This window comes from Oculina patagonica, chromosome 2 (assembly GCF_052425735.1).
Source record: "Oculina patagonica isolate OP01 chromosome 2, crgOcupat, whole genome shotgun sequence".
NCBI classification, from domain to species: domain Eukaryota; kingdom Metazoa; phylum Cnidaria; class Anthozoa; order Scleractinia; family Oculinidae; genus Oculina; species Oculina patagonica.
Genome location: NC_135759.1, coordinates 45,410,189 through 45,423,041, shown reverse-complemented (window position 1 = coordinate 45,423,041; position 12,853 = coordinate 45,410,189). Strand labels below are relative to the sequence as shown.

General features: G+C 40.0%; 2 protein-coding genes across 2 annotated transcripts; one reads left to right on the top strand and one right to left on the bottom strand.

Moving 5' to 3' along the window:
- Nucleotides 1-10: 10 nt before the first annotated feature.
- LOC144644899 (cyclin-H-like) lies at nucleotides 11-2,129 on the bottom strand. Its single transcript, XM_078504456.1, has one exon. It carries the CDS (start codon nucleotides 2,069-2,071, stop codon nucleotides 1,172-1,174), a length of 900 nt encoding a protein of 299 aa, XP_078360582.1. The 5' UTR covers nucleotides 2,072-2,129; the 3' UTR covers nucleotides 11-1,171.
- Nucleotides 2,130-2,228: 99 nt separating this feature from the next.
- Nucleotides 2,229-10,366, top strand: LOC144644884 (protein angel homolog 2-like). Its single transcript, XM_078504438.1, is given in 5 exon segments — nucleotides 2,229-2,440; nucleotides 2,874-3,325; nucleotides 4,116-4,185; nucleotides 8,274-8,959; nucleotides 8,962-10,366. Coding segments are annotated over 5 exon segments (1,929 nt in total). The 5' UTR covers nucleotides 2,229-2,262; the 3' UTR covers nucleotides 9,505-10,366.
- Nucleotides 10,367-12,853: the final 2,487 nt, after the last annotated feature.

Here is a 12,853-nt window from a genome sequence, read left to right as displayed (position 1 = left end):
CATCTCAAAATTCTGTACCATTTGTTTATTAGTTTTCTGTTTCCAGTCTCCCATCAACGAAAACGATAATTAGAAGCCATAGGTGACCAAAGTGTACTGTAAGGGTGTACTGTATGGATTTAAAATTGAGTGTACTATGAGAGTTTGTGTGAATTTGAAATTGAGTTGAGAATAAATTATCATTCAGTCAATCTTTTTTTCTTTGAAAAGCTACAATAAAGCTCGAAGCCTTTCCTGGTGTCGTTTATTGTCTTTCTAGTGCTTTTGCAAGCCATATACGCTATTTTTGTTTCAATGGTCTATCACACACTGAAAGAGAGACAAGGCTGGAAAGCAAATTTTGAAAATTTCCCTGAAGTGTTCAGAGACCACTTTGAAAAGCTACCTAAAAGCAGCTTAAAACTGGACAAACCTTGATCTTCCCCTTCCAATCTTTTTGTGTGGTTTAACTGCAAAAAAGTTTTATTTTGGAGGCAAGACCCAACTGGCCGCCTTTCATCTGTGAAACCGAAAAGCGGTCACCTAATACAGTCAAACCTTGGCCGAGGACAAAATCCATCTCCTCAGGGGATGACTGTCAGAGAGTTCTAATGGCAACCATCTAATATGCACTTCCGCTGTGGTTTAAGAGTTTTGAAGTGGCGGGAAAACCTTTCAATGTCAACAACCCATTCAACCTGTTTGAAACTGTGCACTGCGATTGCTTGGTGAGATAGGTGTGCTAGCTTTATGGAAGTGCACAGATTTCACATTACACCCATCACTCACATATCATGGTTGGGAAAGTGGGGGAGAGGGGTACCTAGGTGTAATTGTGGTGTTATTAACCCCCAAAGGCCCATGAACTAATAATTTTGATTGAACTTGCAGTTAAACAAAGTGATGATGACATGAAATACATGTACAATGATGAGAACAATTTTCCTGTTTTTCCTCACTGCTCAACCCCTTTTTGCAAGAATCTTTCAACAGGCATCAGCATGCAAAGCGATAAATAGCTCCGCGATCACCTGCCATTTTGATTTCCAAGCCCGCATGCGCCCTTCATATTCAGCGGTCTCCTGGGAATCAAACAAGCGATTTGGAGCAAGTCTTAATGAACACATGTAAATTTGCATCTTTTTGAAACCACAAAGTTATTTTATTTCTTCTTCTCATATTAACTTTGTGTTTACAAACTCTCATCCATCGCTGTCTCCCGATCTGCTTTCTTTTTCTTGAACAGTTTATTGTCAGGATTGTTCTCAGGGTTACGGCAAGCTTTTAACTTCTGCTCCAAGCTTTTTATTTGTTCTTTACTCACGGTAGATTTCGCCTGGTTAGTCACCAAAGTTGCTATATTTTCAATTTGGCTGAGAACGTGTTGTTGTTGTTGCTCTCCAAGATTTGCGCCAATGTAAGAGGCTATTGAACCACGAGATGCTGTGAACAGCGCTGCTAAAGCAATTTGCGATGGCGGGAATAGCAAACAAACATCGGTCATAAGGGCTTTACGTAGGAACTCCTCAGCTGAAGGACGCCATTTTTCTGGATCACCTAACTTCGGGCATCTTGTTTTAAAATCAATGATGAATCCTTCCATTGGTCTGTATGGATTATGAACCGTCAAATGAAAGTCCAAGCGTTGCATAAGAAGTAGTTCATGGGCTAGAATGAAATCTTTAGTCTTCTCCCTTCGACCTGCTGGGAGGATTTCCACGAATCTGTCCACCGACAAGTTATGCTCCTCCACTTTGCAAGCCATGTATAAACACACCAAGAACATCTCTTTAGGAGGGTGATCCATGACAGACGTTTTCAAATAAAACCGTTTTAAATAAGTAACGGCTGTTGCAGTCACAGCGTTCGGGACTGGAGGTTGAAACTTGTCACAAACTTCAATCAAAACTATTTGATAGTATTCTATCAACTTCATTCCTTCTTCCACACTCAAGAAGTTGACATCTTTCTTCGCGGGAAAGTTCTCGCAAAAACGCTCACAGTAAGCGTTATTTACTTCCTGGCGCGTGTTCATTAACTCATGCTCACTTTTAAATGTCCAATGTCTTCTTTGAGTGCTTGTGTGAAACATTATAACACCCTCCGATAAACTACTCCAAGAAGTTCAAAGACGAACAAGAAGACAAATTCGGTTAAGCTATGTAACCTCCCCTTGATGATACTGCGCGCGGGCTCACGCGTCTATAGTACTTCGTGTAGTCTTCGTGTAAGCCTACACAAGGCAGTTGAGTGGTTGAATCACTTGAATGATGAAATTTTAGGATGAAGTCAGTAAATCCGTTTTTTACTCCTGCTGCTAAAAAGTGTAAATATATTTGTGAGGGGAGAACACATCAGGCCTCTAAAAAAGAACCATTTGGACAGCCATCCATGGAAAGAAATAACGCAAAAGAAGGTCAAAGTACATCCACAGAGGGTAAAAGTATTCAAGGCATGAAAGGTTTGTGTTGGATCGCGAATCCAGGGTCGCCATGGCAGGGTTTTTCGGTATACGGCATACAGTGGGATTTTAAATTGGGTTTATAGTATTTTAAGCTAAACTTGGACCTTTTATGGGTATAAAGTATACTGATTTTGAGGGAAAATTTTGGTATACTCATTACTGGATCCATGTTTTTCAGGGATATTGGTATACATGTGGTATACCACTTACCCTAAATGACCGACTCTGCGAATCCGATAGAGACTGTTTTTGCAAACTTTTCAAGTATTTGATTTCACTACACTACAGCAAACTAAAGTAAACTGCATTGCACTACATTTCACAGAGACTACACTGCACTGCACTAATGAGGAGCAAAACTGTCCATAATAATATTACAGTGTAGTGTACAAGAATTACAAAAATCTTATCATATTATGCGTATCTATAGGTACTGGTATCAGCCCCGGTATAAACAATGCTGGGAACTGTGATAACTGGGTTCACAATCCAAGGAATGGTCCTGAATTTTCACCAGACAATGCTGGCAGTACATGTCTGTCAACAAACACATCACTGCAACCAGAGCAAGGAGGAGAACAGTGTACTATGACCACTGGTTCTTATCATGGCAACAATGCTGAAGAAATTGATCCATTATCACAGCAGCCAATGTTCACGTCTCCTTCTGACTTGGGTCGCAAATGGCATTATTTACACAGGAGGTGCTATCAGCCACAGAGAAGCCGTAACTTTAGCTTTACAGTGGTTTCTTACAATGTACTTGCGGATGGGTTGCTACAATCCAACAGCCATTTGTACAATGGAACTGAACAGTGGCTCAAACACTGGGACTACAGGAGAAGAAATCTTTTAAAGGAACTACTCCATTATAATGCTGATGTAAGTATCACAATGTGACTACTCGAACCAAGGCCACCTGACAAAATTCTGTGAAAATTGACAAATAAAAACCTTGAATGTTAAAAATGGATTTGCAACAAATTATCAATCTAAACAAGCTGCACACTACAGAAGCCAACCTCTTTTCCTTTCTGAAGGGAAAAGTGCCCTGGGGATGAGGTTGTACAGAAGCAATAAATTTATGACCTTTTTATCACTCAAACATTATTGGTCAATTTGCAAAGAATTTGCTTGGGTGGCCCTGGTTGGAGTAGTTGCATTGTAAAATGTTGTGGTTTAATTTTACCATTGATACAAATTATTTGGTATTTTCCCTTAATTTATATTCCTTTTCACATATTACAGACCATAGACTAGAACAAAGAAAAATTTCAAATTGTACCACAACATTAGTTGTTGTGAGAAAAGTGTAATGTCCATCATGTCATTGGACAAAGAAAAAATCTGAATCCCCAGCAGAATTAGAACCCAAGACCTTCTAAACACCGGACAGGCATCTGACCCACTGAACTTGGGAAAGGCTCATGGTTGGTAAGGCCATTTGCTATTCCTATGTGATACATTAATTATTTGTCATGCTGTAAATTATCTGTTGATCAGTATCTCTTGCACCCTAATATAATAACATACCGGTAGCAAGTCGCTCCTATTTTATTCTATGTTTAACTATTTATTAAAAAAGCCATTTTGGGGGATTTCATTTGTGCTAATGTATCTTACAAAAATGAACAGTCCTTCCATGGAGATGCTGATATTTTCCTGTTTTTAGGTTTTGTGTCTTCAGGAAGTGGAGATGTGCCATTATCATGACTGGTTTGAACCCAAGTTAAGAGAAAAAGGTAAGTAACATTTAAACATCAAAATTATCACTGGCTAGCTTCATAGGTCTGCAATGTATGTGAAGGGTGAGTACTCCACCAGGGATGTCATTAAGGGCAAGCCGCATGGCAAATTGACCAGCTGTGAACAGGACTTTGCCCAAATGTTTTCAACATCTGACTTCAGTTTACCAATTGAAATCTGAGGATAGAGCCTTGCTGATTCTTTGCCCGGGTGCCAAACCCTTCACAGCCCTCTGTTTGTATAGCTGGCCTTTTAATGCTAGTCAATATCAATGAAATCTCATCTCCAGAGCCCATGTTTTTTTAGTTGACACCAAGAACACTAACTCTGATCAAGTCCAATTTTAAAGCTTAAATGACTGGAGTGGGTGAATCATGGACTTTCACATTGGATACTCCACCTAAAGAAAGGCAGACTCTGGGTATCGAGTTCCTTTAGTGGACACTTATTCAGTCCACTTGGGTATGGAAGATTAAAAGTTGGTTTTGAGAAGTTGACAAAGAACAAAGAAAGTGACTTTTGGGACACAGTTTATCAAAACACTGGCAGTATTGCCTGTATGAGTGTGGGATTACAAGCCACTTACTTTCCATTTGACAGTGTACGGAAGGTCGTGGGTTCGAGTCCCATTTGTGAACTCAGAATTTTTTTTCTGAGTTCATTCTCTCCACACATCAATCCATTATTATTATTTATTTACTATGAGAGTACTACGTGACTGCGTGATGCAGTTAAATGCGTGTGTTCATTGACATAATGTGATTGTGCGATGCAGTTGTTGTGTCACCCACAAATGACCACTGCTCACCATTAGAGTTCTCAGTAGCTCAGTTGTTAGAGCGTCCGACTAGTGTACGGTCGTGGGTTCGAATCCCATTTGTGAACTCTGTAGATTTGTAGATTTCTGTAGATTGATGTGTGTAGCTAATTCAATTTTATTGAACTTGTATTCGTCCTCTTACCGAATATGCTTGTCCAGTATTCCATGATAGTCTTCCAAAGTATCTTTCAGAAGAGTTAGAGAGGACCCAAAGGAGGGCAATGCGCATCATCTTTCCTTTCAAGCCCTACCAAGAAGCCTTGGCTCAGGCTGGTCTTGAAACTTTTTTCAGCAAGAAGGCAGTCCCTAACGAACAAGCTTTTTTCAAAGATTGCAGAAGACAGGAATAACAAACTCCATAATTTAACTCCCACAGAGGAACACCTGTCATTACAATTTGAGGAAGAAACGAAAATTCAATGCTGATTTAAGACAAATAGATTGAAGAACTCATTCATTCTTAGCAATGCGCTCAAATTTTAAATATTTGACATTTCATAGCTGTATATTTCATTTTGTATATATAAGGAATTTTAACATTTTTTTTTAGTAATTTTTTTTGTAAAAAACTATATTATTCAACCCTCGAGTTGCAATTTAGTTTTAATGAAGCATCTATCTCAATACCATGATGCCAACTTGATAATAATCTGAGAGTGAAAAAATGATCGTCGCAGTGAATTTCCAATTTAAGCAATTGGAATAAAGAAGCCTGAAAAAAATTCAGGGCTTCACATTCATGTCCAATATACCCGAACTGTGTCAAGTCGACAACGGTGGTGACCACCCGACACGGATCGGCGGGTAGCCAATATCATGACGATCCGTGACGATCCGTACGGATCGTCACGACCTTTCAACCGGAAGTCATTTTGCGAGTGAGCTGAACGGAAGTGAATTCTTGTCACCGGAAGTGATTTTTTCATCAGACTTGGCCCTGATAAATCTCTGGCGGATCGCGACACTCCGACACGGATCGCCGAGTCGTCAAACTGGTGACGATCCGTGTCGGATCGTGACGATCCGTGTCGGATCGTGACGATCCGGGGACAAGTTGACCCGTCACAGGTCGCAAGACATAAAAAACCCGTAAACGGTGAAGCGATAGCAAGACATGGCCCCGTAAAATAACAAAGCGAATTTACTTCATGTATATACCTCGTTCTAAAAGAATGTGGCCGTCATAATAGCATGTAAGTTGGTAATATAAACGCGCGATTGCAAACTAAAGAACACCATAACAAAATGAACTGCAAGCGAATACTGTATTACTATATGTATACTTCGTTCTATTAAAAAGATTGTGGTCGCAAACACACGCGTAAGTCACAATAAGCGAATATACTATATGTATACCTCGTTCTACAAAAAGAATTCGGGTGATATGAATAATTAACAGGCACTAAACAACATTGCGAATGAACTAAGCGAATATACTTTTAGTATATAGGTGGCTAAAAACAATCTTTAATCACACGATTGCAAAAAAATGGGGCACTATAAAACAAACAATCGTGAAACAAGCTATACAGACGTATACATACATCTGTATGTATACGTCGTTCTAAAAGAATGTGGCCGCAAACACACGAATAGCAACTAACGCGTACACTAACAACATCGCGTATGAACCAAGCGAAATAGTAATGTAACGTATACCTCGTTCTAAAAGAATGTGGTCGCAAACATTCGTAGAATATATTTGTATACATCGTTTCAGAAGACTGTGGCTATGTACTCGTTCCAAACGAGCGAGGTCTCGATTCCTCACTTGTGCTTTTATATTACTGGTCTGACTGGTGTTTGCAGTGTGTCACCAAACAAACATTCGTTTGGAAAGGAAGCTAGCCTGCGAACGCAGATATCTTTTCTCCCCGTCGATCCCGGGCCGTCGAGAGGACTACACCCAAAGACGTGATTGTCACGTCCAAAGCCCGAGAAAGAAACAAAAATTCAATGAACAATAAGTTGCCAGGGGTTATATTTAAGTCGACAGAGCAGAACGCAACTTTATACAGAAATACACGACAGGTTCCAGTTTCAAAATTGAGCGTACCGATAAAAGTCAATATACATTTCATTGCTTTTCAGATTGTCAAAATTTTCATTGTGTACATCGGTTTTTGATTGCTTTATTATCTTCTTGATGAAGCCGCTTTTTAATATGATGTTCGGTTTCTTCCAGTTTTCTGACAATTCAAAGACGTGATTGCCACGTCCAAAGCCCGAGAAAGAAAACAAAATTCAATGAACAATAAGTTTTTAATTGCCAGGGATTATATATAAGTCCACAGAGCAGAACGCAACTTTATAATAATTAATTAAGAAATACACTACTGAGGTTACAGTTTCAAAATTGAGCGTGCCGATAAAAGTCAATATGTATTTCATTGCTTTAAGGATTGCAAAATTTTCATTGTGTACATAAGCTTTTAATTGCTTTATTATATTCTTGATGAAGTCACTTTTTAATATGATGTTCGGTTTCTTCCAGTTTCCTTGAAATGTGAAACAAATTTGATAAAATTTTGGCAGTGAAAGTCAATAAAAGATACATTACAAACGGATAAGATTGTATTATTTTTTTATAATTCTCTCGCGAAATGACATCCCCCCCCCCTTTCATCACGTCATGGTGAACTTTTTCTAAGTCTCTCGCGAAATGACATCCGGTTGACGGGTCGACACGACCCGACTCGGATCGACCGGATCGTGTCGATCCGCCGACATTTCTACCCCCCCCCCCCCCCCTTTCATTAGATTATGGTGAACTTTTTCTGTCTCTCGCTAAATGACATCCGGTTGACGGGTCGACACGACCCGACTCGGATCGACCGGATCGTGTCGATCCGCCGACATTTCTACTCCCCTTTCATCACGTTATGGTGAACTTTTTCTAAGTCTCTCGCGAAATGACATCCGGTTGACGGGTCGACACGACCCGACTCGGATCGACGCGAAGTTGGCGTTTTCATCACGTTATGGTGAACTTTTCCTCCTCTCACTCTCATATACATCCGCAGTTCATATATGAATCATTTCATATACATTACATCATTGATAATAATCTGTTTTCACTTGCCCAATTTCCCTGTCACGTCAGGAACTCTGAGTGACTTTACAATGTAAAGTACATCGAATGAGCAATTGTTCTGGTAGCAGGGGAATCACATTCCTCCTTAGCACATCTCTTTCTCCTCTGTAAGTTACACACCATTAACTCCAATTGTCTACTAAAATTGTAGGATTATTTTGGTATTAAAGGTTATGCTGGTGTTTACAAGAAAAGAACTGGGGACAAGACAGACGGATGTGCCACATTTTTTAAGGAATCAAGATTTACGTTGGTTAAATCAAAGCTTGTTTCCTTTAATAAACCAGAAGTAAAGCTTATGGACCGTGATAATGTAGCCATCGTGGTCCTATTGAAGCCCAGGGGTACAGGCAGTGCATCTCGTCACTCTAACAACCTGGTGTGTGTTTCCAACACTCATCTACTGTTCAACAAGAAAAGAGGGGATATAAAGCTTGCACAGCTTGCTTGTTTATTTTCTGAAATTGAGGAAACGGCAAGAATTTCATCCCCTGGTAAAGAAGGACCCTGTTATCATCCTATCATCTGCTGTGGAGATTTCAACAGTGTTCCATTTTCTCCAATTTACGGTTTTGTTGAGCGTGGTCTCCTTGATTACACTGGCATGCATCGTGATAACTTTTCTGGGCAGAGCCATTTTCGTAGGAGTTATCCACCGATGCACGCTTTAACAAGCAATCTCATTCCATGGGAGCTAGGAATCACAACATCTTCTGCCAAAAGAAGTGAGCCTTCAGAAACAGATGGAAATCCTTGTAGAAATCCAGAGAGACAAGAGGAAAATGTAAAGCTATCAGGATCTAAAAATCTGCAATTTGAGAAGAGTAAAGGTAATTCTACAAGAATACTGGTACTGAAAGTCTTGTTAGAAACAATGAGTGTCTGGAGCTTTTAGGAAATCCTTCTTTAAGTTCAATGCAATGCAATCCAGAGCAAAGTGCAGGACTTCAGTCCGAGCAATGCAGTGCATCAATGTCAACAACAACTTTTCCACAGTCACAGCCATTAAATTGCACAGAAAATGAAACTGTTCAGCATGAAGGAGAACAAACCAGCATGCCTTCCTTAGCAGACATGACTGAAAAGGATGCGTACAATGCTTGTACATTCCAGCGACACAATTTTAACTTCTTTAGTGTGTACAGGCATTACTTCAAAGGAGGTCAGCAGGAAGTTACAACTTTTCACGACCAAGTCTGTACCACTGTGGACTATATCTTTGTGTCTCCTGGACGGCAGCAGTACTGTCGCAGGTGTCGAAGACAACATGGACCCTTGCAGCTCACAGGGAACATTGAGCTGTTGACTGAAAGTGATTTTTTGTGTCTTGGTGGACTTCCTAATAAGTATTTGTCTTCTGACCACCTTTCATTGGTCGCCTCGTTTTTGTTACATATCTAAGCCAGTCTGGGTTCATCTCTGGCTAGCCTGCAAATAGAGCCACTTGTTATTTGTGGCCATTTCAACCATTATTTTACAGGGTTCGTACGCGTCTTGAAAACCCTTGAAAACTCTTGAATTCCAGGAGTTCGATTTCAAGGCCTTGAAAGTACTTGAAATTGGTTTTCGGTCCTTGAAAGTCCTTGATTTTTTTATTGAACGTCAGAAGGGCAATTAGAAGACCGCCAAAATAAGCGATTTTTCTTTAATTCTTCAGCAAGCACATCAACGTCACAACAGACTGAAAATCGTTGATTTGGGGTACATTTCATGGAAAAAAGTCCTTGAGATTTCTAAGAAGGGTCCTGGAAAGTCCTTGAATTTTTCGCCTGAAAATGTGTACGAATCCTGATTTTAGTCTCAGTTCAGGTGCAGTGATTAGGGTATGTTTTCTCTTTTTACATTCCCAGTTGTATCAAAGGTTCAAATTTTCCTTTATCTTGGACAGAGAATCTTTCCTAGAATGTAACAGTTATACCATCAACTGGTTTAATGGTCAATGTACAGTGAGCATTTAAAATTCTTAGTTTTTAAAGCAAAATCGTGGACCATACATTTAATATTAATGTTACTGGTACAGTTCATCTCTGGCTGTCCTGCAAATAGAGCCACTTCTTTTTATTCGTGGCCAGTTTGTACTTCGTAAACTTTCCATGGAAGCGGTTGTGAGCGTTTGTATTCGCGAACTTATGTTTACTTGGCTTCGTTTTACTCGTAGTATTAACCAGCTGTTGAGAGCTGCTATTTTAATTAAGAAATTTTAATCCTTAAAATAACCTTTGTAGTGTTGTTGTTGTGTCAACGAAATAAAAATTACTAACAGTTAAAATATTTAAAAAATTGTTGGAACTGGAGCACTCAGATCGCGTTTCACTTTTGAAAAATTGCAATCAATAGTTGGCGCGTTATTCCAACTGTTTCCTTTTGAACAGAACTTGACAGAATAATTGAATTTAAGTACCACTTGCGGCCTTAAAGACGACCATCTTCGTCAACATCGACGAAGAACCAAGTCGACCTAAGGGCAGTTAGTCAGGGTAAAACTGATAATGGCGACACAGCGCTTTCTGCTCCGGGTTTCTGCTCACCCTCGTAAACTTTTGTCGTGTCGATTTTGTCGGTTCTCTTTGTTTTGCCCTAACTAACCATCACCGAGTTTCCGTGATCAGCATGACACCGAGTTTGTTCAAAAACCTTTGACGCAGAGTGAGCTGGATAGCGGAGCGGGTGGCAGCGAAGGAGATTCAAGATGTTGCCGACTCTGGCCTTGCGTGTAATGCGCATCAATTTTGGCGCTGTTGATAGGTAGACGGCGGGTCGGTTTTGAAAAGTTATGCTATAGTAAAAGTAAAAATTGACATGAAACTTGATGTAACGCCATTTCGCCTCTCTTCTCCGCAGAGGCTCCTTCAGTGGGGGAAAAACACGAACAATGAAAAAAGGGGGAGCGCGGGGGACGATGAGAAGGGTTTCCCAGTGTCCCCCGCGCGCTTTTGTTTCGATTCTCTCCAGGCTTTGCGTGCTTACTTTTCACCTCTCCGCTTTTCCCAGCACGTACGAAACGCGAAAGAGGCCTCTGCATAGGAAAGAGCCATTACGCAAAAAAAAAAAAAAAAAAAAAAAAATCACGAGACCTCAAGACTGGGCAGAAGACAGTCTTACCTGTCTTGGAATTACTTAGGCTGTAATAAACTTTTTTAAAAACTACAGAATAGGTGTGCACTTTGTAAAAAAGTTTTTCAGTTGCAAGAAAAGTAGACGCGACTTTCACATGCACGTCGACGCAGCAAGCACCATTTGGCCACCCTACCCAAATCTCGTCGTTTACTTGGAGTACGGTAAGCACTTAAAGACTGACCTCAAGGGAAACAGTACTTTGTTTCCCTGAGACCTTCAATGTTTGTTTTCAATAAGGGAATAAAACGACTTTTTGAAATTAATTTTTTTAAGTGTACAAAGAATTTTGTATTTCAACTCTTTGACTCCCCAATACGTACAAACTTGTTTTGTTTTTTCACCACCTTGAACCACTTTGCATTCGTTTGCCGCGGTTGCAAGACGCACGCCATAAAAAAACTGTGCTTGAGCTGGGTAGGAGGGGTGTAACACCACTAACACAGTGCCCGTATCTACGAGTTGTGTCGTCAGCCAATGTCTACACGCAAGTTTATATTATTAAAAGAACCTGTCGGTCCACTTTCGACTCCGTTTTTTAACACTAATGATTGGTCCAGAGGAACAGTTAATTTTGTTTCCCGAGAATTGAGATTCGAGGGAAACATTTCCCGAGGAGGGACCAGAAATTTGCAATGCTGCCCGCTCACAGTTTTTTTGGCGGTAAACAGTTGTTACTCACGTGACCTCGAAGTAGCCAGTGAAAGAGCGCGCTATTGGGGAAAAAATTCAGCTATATAATAATCAAAAGTATTCTTGTGTTTGAATCGATAGTTTTAAAAATATGCTGAGGTCAATTTCAAGTCCACTGAAAAAAAAAACAAAATTCACGTCGACGTTGTTAGCGTTCTTGGGAATTTGACCATTAGACGGAAAGAAATGTACCAAGATTTACAACGCACAAGCAGAGCCATTGTATGGCTCTTGTGCTTAGTGTCAGGGCCCGTCGTGGTAAATCAATGTTTAACTCAGTCTTGCAATAGCCTGAATTTTAGCCGTCTTCTCGGAATTAACGACAGAACTCCAGGCTAGTCTCTGACTCGTCCCCAGTCGTCTTCCTACAGCGCAGGGAGAGATGGGTATCGAGGAAATGCACCTCGCGCGCTTCTCTCCTTTGCCACGTGCTATATAAAAAAAGAATGGGGACGAGTCAGGGGGTCTTCAGGGGTGTTGCAAGTGCCGCAGGGCCGTTTTATCAACACATCAACGTAGTCTTTCTCCAACACACCTTGAATTTACTGTAAACACAGACAGAAATAGCCGAATACAAGAAAACTAAATTTATTTCTTCTCCAGGCGCAAACTATGTTTGTACATCCATTAGTTAATTCTATTCATTTGCTAAATTCACTTTGTGCCAGCACAAACTAAACATGCCTATTGAAAAAGACATTAATATTTTTGTAACTAAAATCTTATGTGAGGGGCTTATCATTGACATTCTAATATTTAATAATCGAGATTTATAATAAATCAATTAATCAACTTCATAGTAAATTTTACCGTAAAAATATCTGTATTTTTTAATAGAACTACGTGTAATAAACTTTAATATTATAAACGAAATCTAAATATCTGACTATTAACTGGCCTGTAACGCCTATCACAGATGTTGTTTAAAACTTTCAGACACATT